The 25,875-nt window shown below is 35.3% G+C and overlaps 1 protein-coding gene across 2 annotated transcripts in view; it reads right to left on the bottom strand.

Annotated features, from left to right (window-relative positions):
- FSTL5 (follistatin like 5) overlaps nucleotides 1–25,875 on the bottom strand; it is an 874,271-nt gene that overhangs the window by 283,724 nt on the left and 564,672 nt on the right. For both annotated transcript variants that reach the window (XM_070474907.1, XM_070474908.1), the window contains exon 7: nucleotides 13,125–13,291. In XM_070474907.1, the coding sequence (XP_070331008.1) occupies nucleotides 13,125–13,291 (167 nt within the window). The remainder of the gene's footprint in view (nucleotides 1–13,124; nucleotides 13,292–25,875) is intronic.

Raw genomic sequence — 25,875 nt, 5'->3', positions numbered from 1 at the left:
AGTAAGTTGAATAGAAGACTTTTACTCTATACCTTGTCATCCTCATCTTCATCTCCTTATCACCATCAGATCAGAGTTAGGACTCAGGCTCAATCACAACAATACCATATTTGAAGCTTGGGTGCCACACTTCATCCAAAACTGGATGATCAAAATAAGCCAATTATCTCTTCTGGGATTTTGGGCAGAAAGAGGATTGAGGACATACTGAAAAAGACAGATGAATACATAATAGCTATCTGAATGTAATGGCATATCTTTAGAGCAAGGATTAATATAAGATAACTAATAGGGAGATACAACAGCATGATTTTAAAGCTGCATGAATATAAACAAATTTTCCCATTTCAGTGGCTATGGCTGGATACAATTTGGTTCTGGCATTTTCTGCAAGCTTCCAACTCCCTTATTACTATATGTATCCTACGTTGTATTCACATTATTTCAGGTAAATGTCAGTGCTCCTTGAAACAAATATTAGGAAAAAGAGAAGAAAAAGGAAAAGTGAGTAGGAGGAAGAAATGAGAGAGAAAAAAATACAAAGTAGCTAGTTTGATTGAACATTTACAGTACGACTTACTGAGAGTTACCAGCTGAAAATATCTCACAAAAAATATGAATTCATTCTATTGGTATATTTAATTCACAGAAAAGGAAGCTGAGGCACAAGAAGGTTACATAACTTGATAGAGGACATATCACTCCCAAGAGACTTTTATTAACTGGAATCTAGACAGTCTGAATCCCCAGCCTATGTTGCAAACCTCTGTATCATCTTTCCTCCAGTAATTTAGCAGTCTCCTTTTTAATCATTTGCCTACAAAACAGGCAAAGTGAACATCTTCAAACATCAATTGATCATCAATCAATCCTGCACACAATAGCAGAGTATAACACACCCATTTGTAATATATGGGAGCCAGAGTTATTAGGGATCCATTTCACAAAGGGCAGCAGAACACTACAGAGCTTCTTACTTCCATGCAATGGTATGCTCGTGATCTAGAGTAAATTAGACCAGGTAAACATCCCAGGTATACCACTTAAGATCTTACCAACTTGGGGTGAACAACTCTCTTAGCATAAATTGGGATGGGGAATACATGTAAATCCATGGCTGATTCATGTCAATGTATGACAAAAACCACTACAATATTGTAAAGTAATTAGCCTCCAACTAATAAAAATAAATGAAAAAAAATCCTCATGTGTATAAATAGGAACTTATTTCTTGCTTCATGTAATTGTTTTTAAGGTTAATGAGATAGTGAGGTAATGAGGTAATGAGATGTAATAGAAATATATCATTAAATAAACAAAATTAGATCTGCAATTCATGGGAAGAGGATTCAAAGTGTATTCACAGGAATTCTGCACCTGAGAATAGCAGTAAGTGGATATAACAGTGAAGAGTAAGTATGCTTTAAAAAAGTCTATATTATTTTAATCTTTTGCAGTCAGAAGGTATTCATGTATTGAGCAGGTAAATAAATACTAAATCTTATATATATTAAGTAACCAGAAAATATTACAAATTGTTACTGATTCCCTGTGACTTAAAAAGCACTGATAAATTTAACTTACACAGTTTAATGGAATTTAGACCCACCCTGAGAAAACAGACAATACACTAACAGGGTATAAAAACTGACTCATATCTGAATTTTTGAATGTCTTCTTTGCTTATAAACAAAGTAAAATGTATTTGACTATAGTAAGACTATCTTGATCTTTCAACACATCAGAAATCCACATAGAACACTGAAAACGCATTTAGGAGATATAATTACCAATATTTCTTAACATATTAAATGAAAAAAATAAGTAGACAACATTTGTAGTGGTAAATGATAGAATATATTTTTCTAGTTTTAAATAGGACAAAGATTTAATAAAGGTACTAGGAAGGTTGTAGAACAACCAAGATATCAGCATGTCAGCTTAGGGAATAAGAGGGCAGGAAAGATGCATAATCCACATACTGAAAGTGGCCACCTGGAGACCCCACTGAAGCTGAATGCTGACCAACTCCTGAGCTTTTGTTACTAATATCCTTGAAAGTGGGATCCTGCTGCCACAGCACTCACTAGGAAGAATGGATGGGGAGGGTAGATTCTCTGAAGCACCTGCATTTGCCTGTTCTCTCTTATAAAAGGAAGTCTTGTTCGACATTCTCTTTATTAGAATCTAATTCACATATCTGCTCCCTCAAGAAGGCAGATTAGGTAAGAATTTTGGTTTCCACTTTGGGGCTGACAAAAATCAAAGCATTTCCAAAATATTTAAAGGGTATTCAAAGCGTGTTCAGTAACCAAAAATCACAACAGATGTCCATCATAGACAGTACTAAAAATATGTATATTTATATGGTGAAGTCTTTATATTAGTGGATTTTAATTAAGCAGAAATAAATATAAAGAATATCACAAATGATAGTTTTTAACTGTTTAATTTCATATTTTGGTTTTATTAGTAAATGTATTTAAATGAATTTTGATAATTTGGCAGATGATGTCATGGCACTGTATGAAATTGCCAGGAGCATATCAGGTAGTTGATCCCTTTTTTCAAAGGCATCTTTGGATATTCCCCAGATCTTTACTTGAAAAATTGGTAGTTTTGTGTGCACTATAGATTATGAATGTTTGTTCAACTTAATTAAATATGGCTTGATATGAAATTGAAACTTTCTAAATACTGGAATTTTTTAAGTTCTCAATAATTTTCTACTGTGTGAAATATGTCCAAAAAATTTTCATCTAATAAACTCAATTTATTGATGTCAGAAACATCTAATATTTACATTATTTGAGAGCTCTAACTTACCTATCATCATTTTTTCTCTGGAAATTTCTAGATTCTATAATAGTCAAGAATAAGAAAGCAAAGTAATTTATAAGGTCCATGCACAAGAATGTATCTTCTTCTGCATGTTGTCCACATATTATAACTGCATGAATATCACTCATTGTATACTTCCCCTTATTCTTGAAACAATTCAAATGATCTTATTTTGAGGTATCCAAACTGAAGTACATTGAGTATTTTATTAGCTTCTTTAAAATAACTGTGGTAAGCTTGATAGTAAGGATCAAGATAGAAAATAAAACAAAAAATGCAGTGAGTAGTTTAAGATTGTGGCATACAACTTACCTCATCCCACCTACATACCAATTCTACAGCTATGGATTGATCAACTCCCTCAGAGAAAAAGCTGTGAGCTAGCTAACAGCTTCTCTGCAAGAAGGGACCACATTGATATAGTAGAAGAGGCAGAGACACAGACTCCCAATAAACTTTATAACGAGTGCAGCAGACCCTAGCAGGAGGAAGTCCACAATTACAGACTTCACTCTGAGTAGCTAGGAGTTCCAGCCCCACCTCAAGCAACCCTAACCTGAGAACTTGCACTGGAAATATGAATTTCCAAAAATCAGGCTTTGAATATCAATGGGTCTTACATTCCGAATACCCAAAAGCCTGTGAGGAAAGGAGAGTCTGCTTTCAAAGGGCTTATGTGCAGACTCATTGACACCAAGACCCACTGCAAAAACACCAATTTGAAAAATGCCTCGGCCCCAATGAAGGAGATTTACTAGCTAATCTTAGGAGTCACTTGAGGCTTTATCTGGGGATGGAGGCACTGGTGGGAACCATTTTTGCTCTCACACTCCACCTTGGACGAGCCAGCACTGGGGAGCACCAGATTCTACATTGTTAGTGCTAGCTGGCTTACCCTATCCACATACTCTCCCAAAGCCTCACTGAAAGCGATGATCTCACCTCTCCCATGAGCCTCATGTGGCCCTGCTGCAGGCAGTAGGCTGCCCCAGCTCTGCTCCTCCCTGATTTCAGAGTTCTGTTGAAGTTGATGACTTTGCTCCATCCACAAGCCCTCCCATGAACCTGCTGAAGCTGGCAGGATTGCCCCAGCTCTGTGGCCCCACATCAGTTGGCAAGCATACATGGTCCATAGAAGGGACACTCCTTGAGCCCTGGGTTCAGGTGGCCAAGGGAGTCTGTATTTCTGGACCCCATAGGTTTGAAATAATTGGAAAGAAAGTTCTTGGCAAGCTACCACTCCCAAGATACAACACAGACACCCTCAAACTTTTTGTGACAAAGCCTTCTTTATTTGTCCTGGATAATCAGCCTGAAGGTCAGCTTCAGATTTACAATATGCCTAGAAGCTGCAAAGAGTTCTCAGCAACTGTAGTAGGTTGGGGATACCATCTTTATGTTCTCTTTTGGCCTTGCTACAGCTCACTGGTACTTCTCAGAAAGGACATTATACACTCATCTGGAACCCTGGTTTTTGCAACTGTATCCAAGGATACATTTTCAAATCACCTGATCTGAGGCTAGCAAGGGTAATGAAGGCAGTTCCACAATAATGTATTTATTTGCATTTAAAAGCTCCTACTTGTGGATCTGGCTTCCAATTAGCCTAAACCTTGATGTTGACAAAAATCTCTTTATCAGTAACACTGACAAGGTTTGGCATGGCACCGCACTCCAGTACTCTTGCCTGGAAAATCCCATGGACGGAGGAGCCTGGTAGGCTGCGGTCCATGGGGTCACTAAGAGTCGGACACAACTGAGCGGCTTCACTTTCACTTTTCACTTTCACGCATTGGAGAAGGAAATGGCAACCCACTCCAGTGTTCTTGCCTGGAGAATCCCAGGGATAGGGATAGACGGTGGGCTGCCGTCTGTGGGGTCACACAGAGTTGGACACGACTGAAGTGACTTAGCAGTAGCAGCAACAGCTGGAAGCTATTAAAAATAAAGTGGACTGCTTAGACAATCAGAAAGATTCTAGAAACAACCAGAACTAAGACAAGGTTGAAAAATAACAATGCCTACGCAAGGCTATACCTTTAAGACTATGAGAAATAGATGTTTCACCTAATACATGGAAAAAGAAACTCAGAGAACATAGAGAAACAAGGAAAACATAGAGAAACATAGAAGCATAGAAACATAGAGAAACAAGAAAATAAGGAAAAAAGGAAAATGTTACAAACAGAAGAATAAGGTAAAACCCTAAGGGAGGGGGGGGGAACAAACTTAAAAATATTTATTTAATTTACCTGATAAAGAGTTAAAGTAATTGTCTCTGAACATGCATAACAGTGGGTGAACACAGTGAGAAGTTCAAAAGAGACATAAAAAAATATAGGGAAGTATAAAAAAGAAGTCACAGAGCTGAAGAATATAAGAACTGAACTAAAAATACACTAGAAAAGTTCAAAAGCAGTCTTGATGAAGCAAAGAACTAATCAGCAACCTAAAAGCCAGACCAGTGGAACTCACCAAAAGAGAGAAGCTAAAATAATAATAATAATAACTACAAAAATAAAAATAGCTTAAGAGATCTATGGATTAGAGGGTATCATTCAAGTTAGATGGGTCCCAGAAGGAGAATACATTTCAAGAAATAGTGGCTGAAATATTCCTTAACCTGGAGAAGAAAACAGACATTCAGATCCAGGCAGCACAAAACAGCTGTAAAAAAGATGAACTCAAAAAGATCCACACCAAGCACATTTTAAGTAAAATGTCAAAAGATAAAGAAAGGAGAGAACTTTAAAAGTAGCAAAATAAACAAATAAATAAATAAATTTGAAAAATGCAAAATGAACAAACAAAAAGAAACAAAAAACTACATTTTACATACAAGTAAATCCCACAGTAAATTCCCTTAAGCCTTTCAGCTGACTTCTTAACAGAAACTTTGCAGGTCAGAAGCAAGGAGAATGATATATTCATTCAAGTGCTGAAGATGCAAAAAACAAACAAAAATATCTAACCAAGAATGCTCTATTTAGCAAAGTTAGGTTATGAGATTCATTTCTGATCTAAAGATACATACAGGCTGAAAGTGAAAGAACAGAAAAAAACATCCTGTGCAAATGAAAACAAAAGGAAAGCTGGTATAGCTATACTCATATCAGACAAAACAGACTTTAAAACAAAAACTATAAAAGAAAGATAACACATTATGATAAAGGGGTCAAGCTGATAGGAATGACATAAATATATAATCCAACTTGGAAATGTACAGTCACTCAACAAATAAGCACCTAAATATATAAAGTAAATATTAAAAGACCTAAAGGGAGAAATTGACAGCACCAAAATAATAGTAGGGAGCTTTAATACCTCATTAACATCAATGGACAAACTATCCAGGCAAATCAATTTTAAAACTTGGACTTAAAAATATAGTTGCTGACCTTTATATATATATATATATATATATATATATATATATATATATATATATATATATATTTGAAACGATCAATTCAATATCAGCAGAATACATATTTTTAAGTGCACATGGAATTTTGTCTAGGTTAGATCACATATTTAGCCAGAAAAAAAAAAGCCTCAAGAAACTGAAATAGATTGAAATTACATTGAGCATTTTTTTTCTGACCACAATACTCTAAAAGTAGAAATCAATTACAAGAAGAAAACTAAAAAAGTCAGCAATATAACATTAAACAATATAATACTGAGAGAAATCAAAGAGAAATCAGGAATTCCCAGAGACAAATTAAAATAGAAAAACAGTGCTCCAAAATTTATGAAATGTAGGAAAATCAGTTCTAAGAGAGAAATTCATAGTAATATAGGCCTACCTCAAGACTAAGAACAACTGGAAATCAACAATCCATTCTTAAAATAAAGGAATTGAGAAAAACATGAAAAACAAATCCAAAGTTATTAGAAGGAAAGAAATAATAAATACCAGAGCAGAAATAAATAACATAGACACTACAAATAAAACAATAGAAACTAAACTAAAGACTGTTTTTCTTTTTTGGGGGGGAGAAGATAAAATCCACAGACATTTTCACCTAAGGAAAACAAAAAGAAAAAAAATCTCAAATAAATAAAGTAAGAAATGAAAAAAAGAATCACAATTCATATAGAAACACAAAAGACCCAGAATAGCCAAAGCAGGCTTGAGAAAGAAGAATGGAGCCAGAGGAATCCACCTTCCTTACTCCAGATTATACTACAAAGCTACAGTCATCAAGACAGTATGGTACTGGCACAAAAACAGAAATATTGACCAATGGAACAAGACAGAAAGCCCAGAAATAAACTCATGCACCTGTGGGTACCTTAATTTTGACCAAGAATGCAAGAATATACAGTGGGGCAAAGACAACCTCTTCAGTAAGTGGTGCTGGGAAACCTGGATAGCTACATGCAAAAGGATGAAATTAGAACACTTCCTAACACCATACACAAAGGTAAACTCAAAATGGATTAAAGACCTAAATGTAAGACCAGAAACTATAAAACTCAGAGGAAAACTTAGGGAGAAAACTTGATGACATGATCAAAGCAAGACCCTCTATGGCCCACTTCCTAGAGTAATGGAAATAAAAGCAAAAATAAACAAGTAGGATCTGCTTAAACTTAAAAAATGTTTACACAGCAGAGGAAACTATAAGCAAGGTGAAAAGACAACCCTCAGAATGGGAGAAAATCATAGTAAATGAAACAGCTGACAAAGGATTAATTTCCAAGACATACAAACAGTTTAAAAAATTCAATACCAAAAAAAAAAAAACAAAAAAAACCTAATCAAAAAGTGGGGAAAAGACCTAAACATACATTTCTGTATTGGAGTTTCAGCTTCACCATCAGTCCTTCCAATGAATATTCAGGACTGATTTCCTTTAGAATTGACTGGTTTGATCTTCTTGTAGTCCAAGGAACTCTCGAGTCTTCTCCAACACCAGAGTTGAAAAGCATCAATTCTTCAGTGCTCATTGTTCATATAGTCCAACTCTCACATCCATACATGACTACTGGAAAAAACATAGCTTTAACTAGATGGACCTTTGTTGGCAAAGTTATGTCTCTGCTATTTAATATGCTGTCTAGGTTGGTCACAGCTTTTCTTCCAAGGAGCAAGCATCTTTTAATTTCATGGCTGCAATCACCATCTGCAGTGATTTTGGAGCCCAAGAAAATAAAGCCTGTCATGGTTTCCATTGTTTCCCCATCTATTTGCCATGAAGTAATGGGACTGGATGCCAAGATCTTAGTTTTTTGAATGTTGAGTTTTAAGCCAGCTTTTTCACCCTCCTCTTTCACTTCCATCAAGAGTCTTTAAGTTCCTCTTCACTTTCTACCATAAGGGTGGTGTCATCTGGGTATCTGAGGTTATTGATATTTTTTTCCCAGCAATCTTGATTCCAGCTTGTGCTTCATCCTGCTTGGCATTTCACATGATGTACTCTGCATATAAGTTAAATAAGCAGGGTGACAATATACAGCCTTGACGTATTCCTTTCCAAATTTGGGACCAGTCTGTCAATGCATGTCTGTTACTAACTGTTGATTCTCGACCTGCATACAGATTTCTCAGGAGGCAGTTAAGGTGGTCCGGTATTCCCATCTCTCAAAGAATTTTCCACAGTTTGTTGTGATCCACACAGTCAAAGGCTTTGGCATAATGAGGAAAGCAGTAGATGTTTTTCTGGAATTCTCTTGCTTGTTCTATGATCCAACGGATGTTGGCAATTTGATCTCTGGTTCCTCTGCCTTTTCTAAATCCTACCTGAACACCTGGAAGTTCACAATTCACATACTGTTGAAGCCTGGCTTGCAGAATTGTGAGTGTTACTTTGCTAGTGTGAGATCAGTGCACTTCTGTGGTAGTCTGAACATTTTTTGTCATTGCCCTTCTTTGGAATTGTAATGAAACCTGACCTTTTCCAGTCCTGTGGCCACTGCTGAGTTTTCCAAATTTGCTGGCATGTTGAGTACAGCATTTTCATAGCATCATCTTTCAGGATTTGAAATAGCTCCACTGAAATTCTATCACCTCCTCTAGCTTTGTTTGTAGAGAGCTTCTTAAGGCCCATTTAACTTCACTTTCCAGGATGTCTGGCTCTAGGTGAATGATCACACCATTGTGGTTATCTCGGTCATTAACATCATTTTTTATAGTTCTTCTGTTTATTCTTTCCACCTCTTCTTAATGTCTTTTGCTTCTGTTAGGTCCCTACCATTTCTGTCCTTAAGCCCATGTCTGCATGAAATGTTCCTTTGGTATCTCTAATTTTCTTGAAGAGATCTCTAGTCTTTCCCATTCTATTTTCCTCTTTTTTTTTTTTTTTTTTGCATTGATCGCTGGGGAATGCTTTCTTATCTCTCTCAAGCTCTTCTTTGGAACTCTGCATTCAAATGGGAATATCTTTCCTTTTCTCCTTTGCCTTTCATTTCTCTTCTTTTCTTAGCTATTTGTAAGGCCTCCTCAGACAACCATTTGGCTTTTTTGCATGTCTTTTTCTTGGGGATGGTCTTGATCACTTTGTCCTGTACAATGTTAGGAACCTCCATCCATAGTTCTTCAGGCACTGTATCAGTTCTAATCCCTTGAATCTATTTGTCACTTCCACTGTATAATCATAAGGTCTTTGATCTAGGTTATACCTGAATTACCGTATGTAAAATAGATTGCCAACTGTAATTTGCTGTATGTTGCAGGAAACTCAAACAGAGGCTCTGTATCAATCTAGCATGGTGGGATGGGGAGTGAGACAGGAGGGAGATTCAAGAGGGAGGAGATATATGTATACCTATGGCTGATTCATGTTGAGGTCTGATAGAAAACAACAAAATTATGTAAAACAATTATCCTTCAATTAAAAAATAAATTTAAAGGATGAAAGGAGAGATTGTTACAACTGATACGAGAGAAATGCATAGGATCATAAAATACTACTATATATAATTATACACTAACAAATTGACAACCTAAAAGAAGTGGATAAATTCTTTGAAAAAATAGAACAAATTATTATAAAATTTCTTTGGATCATAAAGACCTTGAATAGAGTAATCACTCTCAAGAGAGCAAAACAAAGCTGGAGGTATCATGCTTCCTGATTACAGACACTACTACACACCTATAGTAATAAAAAGAATATGGTCTTCCATGGAAACAGATACATATATCAATGGAAAAGAATAAAGAACCCAGAAATAAACTCACAGATAATAACATTAATAATAAAGGAGCCAAGAATACCCAATGGGGAAGAACCATCCCTTAAATAAATTGTGTTGGGAAGATCAGCCAGCCATATACAAAAGATTGAAATTGGACCACTATCTTACACCACACATAAAAATAAAGACAAAATGGATTTAAGACTTGTATGTAATGCCTGAAACCATAAAATCTTCTAGAAGAAAACATAGGTGGTAAGCTGCTTAAGTTTGAGCAAACTCCTGGAGATAGTGAATTAAAGGGAAGCCTGGCCTGCTGCAGTCCATGAGGTCACAGACACAACCAAGTGACTGAACAACAGCAAAACTCCTTGATGTCACACTTTGTGTGGACTTTTGGGCTCAGCCAAAATCAAAGGCCACCAAAGCAAAAACAAGCAAGTAGAGTGCATTAAATAGAATGCTCTGGACAGCAAAGGATACCATCTGCAAAATAAAAAACAAAACAAAACAAAACAACCTACTGAATGGCAGAAAATATTTGCAAACCATGTGCTTGGTAAGGAGTTAATATCCAAAAACATATCAATCCCTCAAACACCTCAATAGCAAAACAGCCAACAATCCAATCCAAAACATAGGTAGAGAATCCAAATAGATGTTTTTCCTAAGAAGACATCCAGACTGACAACAGCCACATAAAAAGATGTTCAACATCACTACCAGAGAAATGCAAATCAAAACCACAGTAAGACATCACCTCACACCTGTCAGAATGACAGTTACCAAAGCTACATGAAACAATAAGTACTAGAGAAGATGTGGAGGAAAGGGAAACCTTGTACACTGTTGGTAGAAATGTCAATTGGTGCAGCCAGTATGGAGATTACTCATAAAATTAAAAATAAAACTACCATATAACCCAGGTATTCCACTTCCGTGTACTTAACCTAAGAAAATGAACACAGTAATTCAAAAAGATATATGTGTTTCTATGTTTAATACACCATTATTTACAATAATTAAGATATGGAAACTAATTACTGCCTATCTGTGGGTGAACGGATAATGATGTGATGCATATATATTTGTGTGTGTGTGCTCAGTTGCTCAGTTATGTCCAACTATTTGTGACTTGATGGACTGTAGCCCTACAGGCTTTTCTCCATGGGATCTTTTAGGCAAGGATGCATGAATGAGTTGCCATTTCCTCCACTAGGCAATCTTCCTGACCCAGGGACTGAATGCATATCTCCTGTCTCCTGCGTTGCAGGCAGATTCTTTACCTGCTGAGTGCTTCCTTCCAATGGCTCAGCAGTTTAAAAGTCCACCTGAGAAGCAGGGAACACGAGTTCAATCCCTGAGTCAGTACGATCCACTGGTATGAAAACCAACTCCAATATTCTTGCCAGAAAATCCCATGGTCAGAGGAGCCTGGTGGGCTGTGGTCCACGGGGTCACAAAGAGTTGGATGCAACTGAGGAGAGCTCTCTCTCTCTTTCTCTCCTTCTCACATACACACACAAATAGACACACAGAGAATACTATTCAGTCAAATATAAAGAAGAAAATATCATTTTCTATAGCAGACCAAAGGGTGTTATGCTAAATGAAATAAATCAGACAATTTCACTTATATATGGAGTATAAAAAACAAAGCAAACATACAACACATACAACATACAACATACAAACATACAACACATACAACACAGAGGACAGATGGGCAGTTATCAGATCGGAAAGGGTACAAGAGTTGGGGAAACGAGTGAAGGGGGTCACTTGTATGATGATGGATGGTAACTAGACTTATTATGGTAATTGCTTTGTAATGTGTACAAAGACTGATTTCTTTCTGGTTTACATGTGAAACAAATAAAATATTATATACCATTTTACCTCAGTTAAAAAATAAACACACACAATAACCCATAACACAAACCTGAGATGATTTTGTCTAAGGCCTTGCCTCTTAAAAGATTTTGAATGGCCCTGAGATCATGGAACAAAGTGTCTTAGCATCTTGGCGAATTAAGCATTATTCTCCATATAACCTGAGGAAATTTCCCAGATATAAGCAAAGTTAGAAAAATTTTATCAAAATAAAAATTTACAAAATTGGAGGCATTTCTCTTTTGAAGCATTCAAAGACATTAAACAGGAATATTAGTAAAATGTAACAAATATGAGTGAATATCTTGCACCTGTGACTTAGGGATTCTTTATGAAGTAGCAAAGAATACGTGGATAGGTGATGGCTCTCTTAAGCGAGAGTAAAAAAATATCTAAAATTTATGCACAAATACATCACTAAGGAAAAGGATTGGCCCAACTCATTTCTGCAGACATCCCATAACATACAGTTTTCACTTCTTTCCATCATCTAAGATGATGGTCACTTCTTCATGCTTGTTTTCAATAGACAACAGGGAAGGAAGAAATTACTTTCCTGCAGTTGTTCAGGTTTTGTCTCACAACTGGGACTGTACCCTATTGAATTTAGATTCTGAATCTCTATAAACAGTGTATAAAAAGTGATGAAAGCTGTATAAACAGTGATGAAATGTATCCCTCAATTCCAGGAAATATACCATTTATTTATTTTACAATATGTGTTGTTCTAATACATTATGAAGTATTTGAAGCTAAAACTGCCTTTACCCACTTTAACACTTCGTAAGCTACCGGCTGTTGCAACTCTATTAGCTAGTATATCGAGATTAAAAGAAAAGTGAAAGTGAAGTCGCTCAGTCATGTCCCACTCCTTGCCACCCCATGGACTGCAGCCCACCAGGCTCCTCCATCCATGGGATTTTCCAGGCAAGAGTACTGGAGTGGGTTGCCATTTGATTAGTTGTTGGTAATTATAGAAATTCTTAGAGCCAGAACTTTATGATTTCAGTTGATGCAGTTTCACCAACACAGTGGTATAGAACATGCTTACCAAGCTTAAACAAGTGATTTTGATAGTTTTAAATAATCCATAAATGCCTTCGAGACAGTAGAATGGATATGGTAGTGTAATAATTCTATTCAATTGTAATATCTGATTTCATTAAGCTCCTCAGACTTCACAAGGTCTAGACTATATCACATGAGATACACAAATTATACACAACCTCTGTTTATGTACTCACATTGATGTCTTCCAAATCTAAGTTGTTCAGAATAATATTGTTCCTCTTCCAAATGATGGGGGGTCTCAGCGCTCCCTGAATGGCGCAGCTCAGAACGGTACTCTGCCCCACTGTTGCCGCTGTGACGCTTAGTTTCTGATCTTCAGGCAGACTCAACTGGATAACCTCTGAAAAGACAAAGTGTCAGCAATGTTGAGGAGCACGTAGTTTTGTAAAGTTAATTAGTATAAAGTTTCTAAGTACAACTAATTAAAGCTTTTAAACTGTATAAAACGGAGAAAAGCTTGTGATGAAATGAGAAAAAGAGTAAATTGTTTCCAATAAAAGGTCAGAATGACATTTCAGTTTCATTGATTGACAGGCATCCTCATGAGGCACAGAACTATTAAACATGAAATGAATATCAGAAGCGGAGTTATAATAAGCCTGGCAGATTGCACCCAGAAGAGAGATAAATTATTTAACTGCCAAATCGACATGTAGTGTGTCACCAGCATTGAAATAAAAATGATGTTGTTTATTCACTGATAGATTTATATTGTGGGTGAGGTGAGATCATTGCTGGCTGGCTTCAGAGCCATTGCTAGCATAGCTGAATGGGTAAAATGCATCATTATGCTGGGAAACATAAATTGACTCTAAAGGAGTAAGATTTATTTGGGAAGTTGAAGGAGGAAAAACTGAAGTTCACCACCCAAACAACAATTTCCTAAAATTCTGTTAGCTGCCTCTATCACACAGTGTGAGTACAGTAAAGCCATTTCCTTATTCATAAAATTTACATATATTTAAATAACCAATGCACACATTTCTAATTATAATGCTATAGCAGGAAATAGAATTTTAATCTGGATATGCTTTCCTGTCCTGATTCTGGACAATCTTTACCAATGTTGGGAATGAACTGTGTCATTTCCAGTATCATCTATTATCAGGAGAGATGCCTGGGATAATCCCACCTGTCTTCATCCATATAACGATTGCCCTTTAGTTTTCAAATGACATTCATGGGCACGCTATCGTTTCTATGCTATGATGGAGTCTTGCATTTTGATTCTGCCCAGTCTCTTTCAGGAGAGAAAGAGCAAAATCACTATTCTCACTGAAATTTCTGTGGAAGTGGAGAGACTATAATTGTCTTTTGTTCTTTTGTTTCTGTTGATGATATTTTTTTATGATGGGGGAGTTGGCCGTCAAAAGTGGTGGCTTTTAATTTGCAATCAATATTATCAGGTACAATCAGTGCTGTCTCCTCCCTTTCTTTTCACCACTTGAACTTTTTCTTTCTTTCTGAATCCTGTCTTCCTCTTAAAGAGGAAGGTAAATGCTAATCAAATGATTTTTATAGAAAGAGCCTGCTTGCAGGCCAATGCAGGAGACACAAGAGATGTGGGTTTTATCCCTGGGTCAGGAAGATTCCCTGGAGGAGGAAATGGCAACCCATTCCAGTAGTCTTGCCTGGGGAATCCTATGGACAGAGAAGTCTTGAGGGCTACAGCCCATGGGGTCACAAAGAGGCAGACAGGACAGAGGCGACTTAGCACACAGTGCATTCAACAAACAGTCCTTTGAATTTTTGGAACTATTAAAAATTATAACATCAAAAATAGCATATATCTTTGTCACAGAAGGCCAGAATTAAACATATTATCCCCTACTTACACTTGTTAAGTGTTGCTATATAGGATCTTGTCTTTAAACCTAAAAGTCATAGTTATTTAAGCCCTCATTATTTTGTGTTGTCAAAGAATGGAGTAGGCAATCTATGGAAATTGAAAAACCCTATGAGAAGAGACTCAGTCAAGTTTATTCTTCTGTTCGTTACATCACTGAAACAAATGGGGAAAAAGTGTCTTGGCCAGTCATTTGTATTGACAATTTAATGTTTCTTAATGACATTTATCCATGTTCACATTTTATTTCAATGTTCCCTGAGTAATAAGACCATAGGGAATATGTTCAATCATCTTTTCTCTAATATTCACTCTGTTGTACTTCTCTATAGATACATAATTATATAAAATCTCTAAAAGAAAATATATTTCACTAATTAGACACATGACATTTTTTATATTTGCAGACAGGGTATCTTTATGTCTTTTTATTTATATTACAAACTTAAAGGGAAGACAGAAAACTATAAAAGTAATAACATAATGTAGGATACCACATAAGAATTATTAGTAATTTTCATTAGCATTCCTGAATTTCAGTTTCTGGTTCCTCATAAAATCATGTACAAGATAATGAGACATCTGATTCTAAAAACAGCATGTTAACATTGGTTATTCTGACATTTAATAATAGAGTTGGTACTGAGTCACCTTGAAATATCTTCACTAAACTTTTGCATCTGGTATTAGGTCTTAGGCCATTCAAATAGTTGTGCTTTCGGTAGTTATATATTACAATGCTAATTAGATGACATGAATATCTTAAAATAAATGCTGAGATTTGGCATAACATTATGTAGGACATCCTTTTAAAATGTAATTTTTTTGAGAGGTTGCCTAATTAGAATTAAGAATTACTATTCACCCAGGGAATATTAACATGAACAGCAAAAAAACTTTTATGTTAATTTGGAGATTATGTTTTTAAATGATTTTGAAAATTATCTCAGTAATATATGCTATTAATTAATATGCATTTTAAAAAGTCTTTAGACCTTTTTTGCTACAGGTTTCATGCTACATATTTCACCTTTTCCTTAATAATTATATTGAGCTACATTCACAAATATAATTATGTTTACAAGTTATTCTTCAAAATCAAGTGGTGCTTTCCTTAAGAAAATTTAGCTGCTAGCTTTCTTTTATTTACAAAATTGACATGCTCATCATTAATCATCTTTCTCTTAGCTATTACCAGACTAAGATTTAGTCTTAAAAAATCACAAATGTTTAATATTGTTATTCTTGTATTCTAATGTCTTTCAACATGCTTTTACGTAAGTAAAATGTTTATAAAATATGTCACATTCATATATTTCATAGAGAAATGTTGCTTATACCTAGAAATACACTAACAACCTGAAACAATAGTTATGAAACCAATTATGTGAGCCAATTTAAGATTGTATCTGAGTGTTTGTGTGTATGTTAGTGATGAGAGTTGTTAGTTTAGAAATAAGAATTTCAAAGAAAAAATGTTTAAAATTTAATTCTATATCAGTTATAATTAATATACAACTTTGTAGATATACATCAATGATAACTTTTTTTTTTTGCATTCTGTCCAGAAGTATCTTATGCAAATTATGTATAGGCAAGTAACTGTTACGTGCAGTGGATAGCATCTTTAGCTCCAATGATAATTCACACTTGAAGGTCGTGTTTAAAATCATGCATCACATGACAAGAAGTCATTCAATGCCCTGACCAAAGGTAAAAGCACATAGGTTAGATATAACAGATGTTACTGAGCTTTTTGAAACATGTCAGTACTTTTTTTTTGACCTATAAGCTGGGCCTCTTATTGGAAACTGTCTCAAGAATTCAAACAAGAAACCAGAGCTCTAGTTGTGGTGTTTCCTCTGATCTTGTATTTTGAAGACTATCGATGCCATTTCCAGATCAGTTTCTTTTGTTTTCTTCCTTGGAAAGGTTAACAGGCAATAAAATAGTTTTTCTATGGGTCTCTTTTTATACTTTCACAAATAGAGGAGTATAAAGTGTTTGTTTTCAAAGGAATGAAAAATTGAATTCTCCTCTAGCAGAACCTGAAGTTGGACAGACAAGAGCAGTTGAATACAACTTTAAACACTTTATTCCAATAGCAACTAGTTGATAGGAATAGCAGTAAGAACTATGGTAAAAATATTATGTAAACTTAAAGTAGTACAGAAAGGGAATAAAATATTTTTAATATTTGTGAAACACCAGTTTATAAAAGAAGATCATTTTAGTAACTGAAAATCAATTCTGTGTATCATAATTTATCATAAACAGAATTCTGTTCTTCTTAACACCTACATCTTTTCAAGTTCTTAAGTATATACTTATGTTGAATATCTTATTTACTTTACTTAAATATTAGTCTCATAATTTGTTGAGATGATCATGCTTATAATTTCTGCTGTAGGAATGATACCTAGAAGATATTTTATCAGTGATATTTTCAAATAACATGTATTTTCCCTTCTCTGTTCCACTAACAGAAATTATTAATTAATTAAAAGCAGATAATAATTAAAACTTTAAAAATCACAATAAAAGGCATTTAGAAAGTATAGAAGGAATGAAAAAAAAAAGTATAGAAGGAATGAATTAATTATTTTCATAGTAAGAAAAACATAGTCAGTGACAAGCTCTTTAACTGGGAAATTATTGTGGCATTGTCTATTAAGAAATAAGTGATTTCCAAATAAATGTTAAGTCTGATCTAAGTTAGACATTCCAATATATACATTAACTTATTATGATAAAATGTCTAGCATTTTTTTGCTAACTGATTATCTATAAGCTATTATATGCTTATATCACAAAGTATATTATAAAAGCAAAACAAAATGAATTTAAGAAAAGAACTAGAAAATTCTTCAACAGCAATGTATTAGAATATTTGGACAAACTCTTCCACTAAAGAAATAAAACAGCAACAAACAAATAAATAACCCTGAATTATACACACATCGTATGTTTTAAAGAATACATGAGATAATTTTTTTTTTCTCATTCTTATCTAGGAAAGAAATAAGACATTGAGAAATTTCCCAGCTTATGTCCTGAATGGTGTCACATTGCTTTGGGAATTTTTCCACCATAAGAAGACAACAGAGCAGCCTAAATGCCCTATGTGGTTTCTCATAGCTAGAGGCATGGAATAGATGGGATAGGTACCACCTCCCTCTGTGACAGGAGTTTAAAGTGCCTCACTCTACTAATGAACATATGAATTGCAGGCTACTTTTGTCTAGGTTTCTCATAAAACAGTCTTCCTCTCCATATTAAGATAACATCATTCTAGTTTATCTAACTATTGCTACAAAATTTTTAAATAAAATATCCAGTAAACAATGAAGGATCATATGGCACACACAGAAAAAGACTACAGCATTATGAGAATAATTATGAAAATGAATAGCAAGATCAAACCAGTCAATCGTAAAGGAAATCAATCCTGAATATTCATTGGAAGGACTGATGCTGAAGCTGAAACTCCAGTACTTTGGCCACCTGATGTGAAGAGCTGATTCATTGGAAAAGACCCTGATGCTGGGAAAGATTGAGGGAAAGAGGAGAAGGGGATGACAGAGGATGAGATGGTTGGATGGCATCACTGACTCAATGGACATGAGTCAGAGCAAACTCTGGGAGATAGTGAAGAACAGGGAAGCCTGGCAAGCTGCAGTTAGTGGGGTCACAAAGAGTCAGACATGACTTAGTAACTGAACAATAAGTTAGGAGAATAAGGAGAAATAAAATAACAACAGTAACAAACACATCAAGTTTGTAAAATTTAGTTTGTAAAATTTATGAAAGCAAAACCAGCTTAGAAATTCTAAAAATGAACTTAAATGTATAATCTACACACATTATAAGTTGATTAAAGAGCCAAATATAAATTGTATAAGTAGAAAATATTGCATTGGCCACAAAGGAATTGAATTCCAGGGAATTGAATACTTTTTTCTGAGAGAATTTTGTAAAGACCAAAATAAATGGAAATCCAAAGGTGCAGTCTTGTGAATATGGTGGATGAATCAGAACTTTCCAGAGAAGCTGTAACAGATTTTGACTGGTCAACAAAGAAATATGTGGTCTTGCATTATCCTGATGGCAGATTATGTTTTCTGTTGACTATTTATAATTTTCATTGAGTGCTGATTTTAGTTGGCCTAACAGAATAGTACTTGTTGGGACTAATCACTTGGTTTTTCAGAAAGCGATTATAATAGAAGGCTCCATTTTAATCCCACCATATACATAGAATCAGTTTATTTGAGTGAAGCTGGCCTTTGGTGTACTTGTTGGTGGTTCATTTTGCTTGCTTGGAATGATAACTTCCATTCCACATTATGATACAGCATCCACTTTTCATCACCCATTACAATTTGTTTCAAAGACTGGAGGTTTTTGTTACATTTAAGTGGAGAATCACCTGCAGAAATGTGGTCAAGAAGGCTTTTTTGCTTAACATATGTGGAACCTAAACATCAAAATGATAAACATAACCAAGCTGGTACAAATTATCTTCAGCACTTGATGTGGATATTTTGAGTATGTCAGCTATCTCCCACATGGTGTAATGTTTGTTCTCAATTAATGTCTTGATTTGATCACTATTAACTTCCTCTGACCTACCCAACCTTGGAACATCCTCCAGTGATAAATCTCCAGCATGAAACTTCTCAAACCACTTTTGACATATCAGATCAGTCACAGCACCTTCTCATACACTGCATAATTTTTCTTTTAGCATTTCAATTGCATTTTTACCTTTCTTGAAATAATAAAGCATAATATGCTGACAATGTTCGATTTTATTCTTTCATCTTCAATATTAAAATGGCTAAACAAAAATTTACCACTTTTGATAAACTTTAATGTACAGTTACAGACTTTATTTTTAGGGGCTCCAAAATCACTGCAGATGGTGACTGCAGCCATGAAATTAAAAGACTCTTGCTCCATGAGAAAAAAGTTATGACCAACCTAGACAGCATATTAAAAAGCAGAGACATTACTTTGCAACAAATGTGCATCTAGTCAAAGGTATGGTTTTTCCAGTAGTCATGTATGGATGTGAGAGTTGGATTATAAAGAAAGCTGAGCAACAAAGAAATGATGCTTTTGAACTGTGGTGTTGGAGAAGACTCTTGAGAGTCCCTTGGACTGCAAGGAGATCCAACCAGTCCATCCATCCTAAAGGAGATCAGTCCTGAATATTCACTGAAAGGACTGATGCTGAAGCTGAAATTCCAAAACTTTGGCCACCTGATGTGAAGAACTGACTCTTTAGAAAAGACAGTGATAATGGGAAATATTGAAGGTGAGAGGAGAGGGGACGACAGAGGATGAGATAGTTGGATGGTATCACTGACTCAATGGACATGAGTTTGAGCAAACTCTTGGAGTTGGTGATGGACAGAGAGGCCTGACGTGCTGCAGTCCATGGGGTTGTAAATAGCCAGACACGACTGAACTGAACTGAATGTACATTTATATGAAATTGTCACAATACAGTCAAACAAATTTGCTTTGAAGGAAGTTAAAAGACAACAAAGTGCTACTAGAGCAGACTTATGGAAAAAACAAAATGAAGTTTTTGGCCAACCTCATAAAAAAAAAAAAAAAAACTGAAATTAAGAATTAAATTGATGTCATTAAGAACAGATTATACCCATTATAAAAAATAAGGCATAAACTGAGAAAGAGCCTGAAAGAAACATTACAGAATTAAAAGCAGAAAATAAAAATTTGAGATTAACACAAAAAGGTTTATGTGGAACCCAGAAGGAAGAAACAAAGATAATTGGGCAGAAGCAGTATTTGAAGAAATAGTAGCTAAGAGAGTTCTCTAAATATTGAGACTAATCTATAGGTTTATGATCATCAAATGTCAAGAAAAGCAAATGGCACACTAGAATAATCCACACATAGATAGTAGTGAAATTGAAGAAAATAAAAGACAAACCTAAAAATTATGTAGATGAAAAAATACGATTGACTTTGCAGTAAGGAGAGTTAGGTAACTGATACCATGAGTGCAAACAGGAACAATAAGCTACTAGGATTATATTTTATAAGTGATGAAACAAAGTAAAATCAATCTTAGAATTTTATACACATACATACAAATTAAAATAAATATACTTTCAAAAAATAGTAAGAAAATACATGTCTAATAACTTGTCTTAAGGTCAGTTCTGAAGGCATTTCTTCAGGCAAAGGAAAATGATTTTAGAAGGAAGTTTAAAGATACAAAGAGGAAAAGAGAGAAAAGAAAGTGCTTAAATATGTATTAGATTTTAAAACTTTGATACTTCAAGAGTGCATGATAATATAATTATACACATTTATAATAATAATAAATATATTTATAATAATATATAATGGAAATAAAATATCTTCATAATCTTATGGTAGAGAATTATTCTTAAACAAGGAACAAAAGTTACCTTTACGGAAATGATTTATATGTTTGATACATCATTATTCAGATCATCTGCTCCTCAAAAGATACTATTCAGTTCAGTTCAGCCGTGTCCAACTCTTTGCGACGCCATGAACTGCAGCACGCCAGGCCTCCCTGTCCATCACAACTCCCGGAGTTTACTCAAACTCATGTTTATTGAGTTGGTGATGCCATCCAACCATCTCATCCTCTGTTGTCCCCTTCTCCTTCTGCCTTCAATCTTTCCCAGCATCAGGGTCTCTTCTAATGAGTCAGTTATTTGCATCAGGTGGCCAAGAATTGGACTTTCAGCTTCAGTCCTTCCAATGAATATTCAGGACTGATTTCCTTTAGGATGAACTGGTTGGATCTCCTTGCAGTCCAAGGGGCTCTCAATAGTCTTCTCCAACACCACAGTTCAAAAACATCAATTCTTCGACGCTAAGCTTTCTTTATAGTCCAACACTCACATCCATACATGACCACTGGAAAAGCCATAGCCTTGACTAGACGGACCTTCGTTGACAAAGTAATGTCTCCACTTTTTAGTATGCTCTCTAGTTTGGTCATAGCTTTTCTTCCAAGGAGGAAGCGTCTTTTAATTTCCTGACTCCAGACAGCATCTGCAGTGGTTTTGGAGCCCAACAAAATAAAGTCTGTCACTATTTTCAGTGCCATGTTCTTAGTTTTCTGAATGTTGAGCTTTCAGCCAACTTTTTCACTCTCCTCTTTCACTTTCACCAAGAAGCTCTTTAGTTCTTCTTCTCTTTCTGCCATAAGGGTAGTGTCATCTGCATATCTGAAGTTACTGATATTTCTCCCGGCAATCTTGATTCCAGTTTGTGCTTCACCCAGCCCAGCCTTTCTCATATAAGTTAAATAAGCAGAGTGACAATATACAGCCTTGACGTACTCCTTTCCCTATTTGGAGCCAGTCTATTGTTCCATGTCCAGTTCTAACTGTTGCTTCCTGACCCTCACACAGATTTCTAAAGACAGTCTTAAGGGACCAAAAATGCAAGCCAGAAAGCAGGAAAAGGTACTTTCCATCCAGAAAGCTAGCAAAGTTACACAAAGAATTAATAGACTCTGAATATTGATAAGAAAAAGCTCCAAAGAACTACCAACAAGAGACTCAAAGAAATGCTTTATGAATGAGTTAATCCATGGCTAAGAAAAATCTGAAAAAGTGTTCAAAATATACAAATAATTAATGAGATATAAATTTAAGCCAAATCTTTCAGATTGGCATGGATCACTAAGTCTACTGTCAAGAAGAATTTGAAACAGCATGAATTGTTACATAACTTGAAGAATAATTTCACATACAAACTTTCTTTCTGCATTGGTAAATGAAGCTCAGCTTTTCCTGCCAACTCATGTTTCCGAGGACTCAGTTATCTATATGCCTTGTGGAGGCCTATAGTATGACACAGATATGGCAGAATATTCAAGTGTTACAAAGGCAATGCAGAGGAAGCAATAGATATGTATTCAAGATATCTATAATATACTGAACAGAGGGAAAAAGAAGAGAGATCTAAATGTGGAAAAATGAATCTGATAAGGAATAGGAAAAATAAATCCCAAGTTTATCCTCAGGAAAATAAGCTACTAGTGAAGAAACTTCTGAGAATTTAAGAGAGAATAGAATTATTTCTTCCACAATTCTGAAAGAAAGAAGCACTTATAATCACAAGCATAAATAAAAGTATTTTGTGGTTAAAACCAGAGTTCATTTTTTTCTATTTCATTGGTGGGATTTAAAAGCTATGGGGAAATATTTTATAAAAGACTTTTCCATAAAATATTTTTCTATAAAACAATGAAGCAAAAAATGTTCTTGTTTAAAATTAGAATTTCATTTTTATTCACTTTATAACTAGTAATAAGGAAAATATATTATTATAGACATGACTGCATTTTCATAATACTTCAAGCAGTTTTACATGTTCACAATAGGCAGTCTCATTTTCCTTTTTATTTATTCATGATTTTGATATTCCTTCTGTGGTCTTACAAATATAATACAATTACCATTCAACTTTTCTGTTCCATTCTAGTTAATTTCTTTCTTTCAAATAAATTATCTATAGTTCAATTTTAAACTGAAGAATAAGACCATTCATTAGATGATATATATGACATTAACAGCTTGAAAAATAATTCTTTATGAAGAATAGTTTTTGTTTGAAACCTGATCTAACAAAAATTGTATCCAACAGAGAATTTGGTTAGCCACCCAAAGTAGTCAAGTTAATTTCAACTTCATGATTTGGCAAAATTGGAGTGCATACAACTGGACAATTTTATCATGATAAGTATATAGTCTGGGTTAATAGGGTACTGATATTTCAAGGTATATTATACTAAGTTTAGTGTTTCCTAACAAGTGAGTCATTCCTTGTAGGACTAAAATAAAAGGAAATAATTGTCAACAAGGCTTTCCTGATAGCTTGGTAAAGAATCTGCCTGCAATGCAGGAGACTTGGGTTCACTTCCTGGGTCAGGAAGATCTGCTGAAGAAGGGATAGGCTATGCACTCCTGTATTCTTGGGCTTCCCTTGTGGCTCAGCTGGAAAGGCTAGCCACTCCAGTATTCTGACCTACAGAATTCCATGGACTGCATAGCCCATGGAGTTGCAAAGAGTTGGACACGACTGAGCAACTTTCACTCACTCATTACCTAACATTTGCCAAGGCATTCTTCTAAATAGTTGATCTATTTAATCTTCACATCTGTGAGTAGACGTTTAATGATCCTAACATTTTTTTCTAATTATGGTACCCTCAGATAAGGAAGAATTAAATAATTGAAGTTTCACTAGACATCTTGCGATCAGACAGGAACTTTCCCAAATGCAATAAGGACACAAAAAGAGGAGTTTATTTTCATAAACACAAATGGTGAGAAGAAAGAAAACACCCTATCTTTGGACATTCTGTAAAGCAATTGTCTTAAAAAGATACATGCTGACAAAGGAGCCTTCATAGCATGGGGAATGAAGGCATGGACTATATTACCAGCAAGACTCAGGTCTGAGACATGGCTTGCTGCTTTACCTGGTTTGATTTCGAATGCACACTATTGAGAAGATTCTTCACAAGTGATTTAAACTCTCATTTTTTCCCCATTTTTATGAAAAGATGATACCTAACTCTTAGAAATATTGTGAAGATAAGATATGATGTTTTAAAATACATATGACTACACCTGGCCTTTAGTAAATTCTCCATAAGCTGCAGATATTATTACTAGTGAAGAGATGTTGAAGTGCTTGTATGTTAAGATAGGCACCATTTCACCCAGTTTATAAATATACATTATGATTACTTTGAGAAAGGTATTGCTTATATAAAATCCCATGGGTTTAATTTTCATCGATATTATTCAAACATGAAAGGATAAAAAATGTCTCATGACCCATCAGGCTACTTACGCTCTAGTTTTACATTCACCTACAAACTAAGTGCCCTTGAGGTTGAACTTAAATATATGTATGTTAAAAAAAAAAAAAAAGGCTATGACTTTGGAAAGCAGTATAAAGATTCCTTAAAAAACAAAAAATGCAGCTATCATATGACTGCAATCCCACCCTTGGGCATATATCTGGAGAAAACAAAATGGTCAAAAGGATACATGTATCCCAATGTTTGTTGCGTTGGGACAATGCATTGTTTAAGATAGCCAAGACAAGGAAATAAACTAAATGCCCACCAACATATGAATAGAAAAAGATGTTAAACAAACATATAATGGACTACTCAGCCATTAAAAAGAATGAAAAGATGCCATTTGCAGCACATGGGTGGACCGAAGGACTGTCACACTGAGTGAAGTCGGACAGAGAAAGACATCACATGGTATCACTTCCATGTGAAATCTAAAAAACTTGATACAAATGAACTTATCTGCAAAACACAGACAGACTTACAGAATGAATTTATTGTTACCAGGAGTTTGAGATGTACATGTTGTCTAGCTGATCCTTCTCACAGCACCAACTGTCTTGCTGTTCACACTGTCCACACTGTTCACTGAACCCGGGGTAGCAAGATGCAAGCTAAGAGTTTGGAAGGAGACTTAAGGAGTCATAGTGACTGCAGACATGTTTCTTCTCTCCTGGCTGATGCAACAGCTGTAGCAGCAGCCCTAGCATAACCGAACACAACGCAGCCTTTCCCCTAGCTGACACAGAAGCCGTCACAGTATTCTCTCTTGGCTGATGAAGCAGCGGTAGCAGGAGACATGCTGCATTCTCTCCTCATGGCTGACCCAGTGGACACAGCCATGACGCAGCAGTAATGCCGCTGCTTTTTAGGTGGAGCGAATGTTTCCCTGCAGCGCAAAGTAGCTTGTGACCAAGCAAGTACCGCTTGGTGTGCATGCACAGTGCTATAAGTGATCTCAGCTGTTACGTAATCATCATTTACAAAGAGTGGGGCAAGACAGCCTGATAATGCCATCTTGGCTAATTTGCTCTCTGCCCACACATGCACACGTTGCTTGTTTAAAATGGATTGCCAACAAGGACCTACAATACGGCACATGGAACTCTGCTCAATGTTATATAACAGCCTAAATGGGAAAATAATTTAGAAAATAATACACACATGTACATGGCTTCCCAGG

This window comes from Odocoileus virginianus, chromosome 12 (assembly GCF_023699985.2).
Source record: "Odocoileus virginianus isolate 20LAN1187 ecotype Illinois chromosome 12, Ovbor_1.2, whole genome shotgun sequence".
NCBI lineage: Eukaryota > Metazoa > Chordata > Mammalia > Artiodactyla > Cervidae > Odocoileus > Odocoileus virginianus.
The sequence above is the reverse complement of the archived record's forward strand: the minus strand, read 5'-3'. Positions and strand labels throughout refer to the sequence as shown.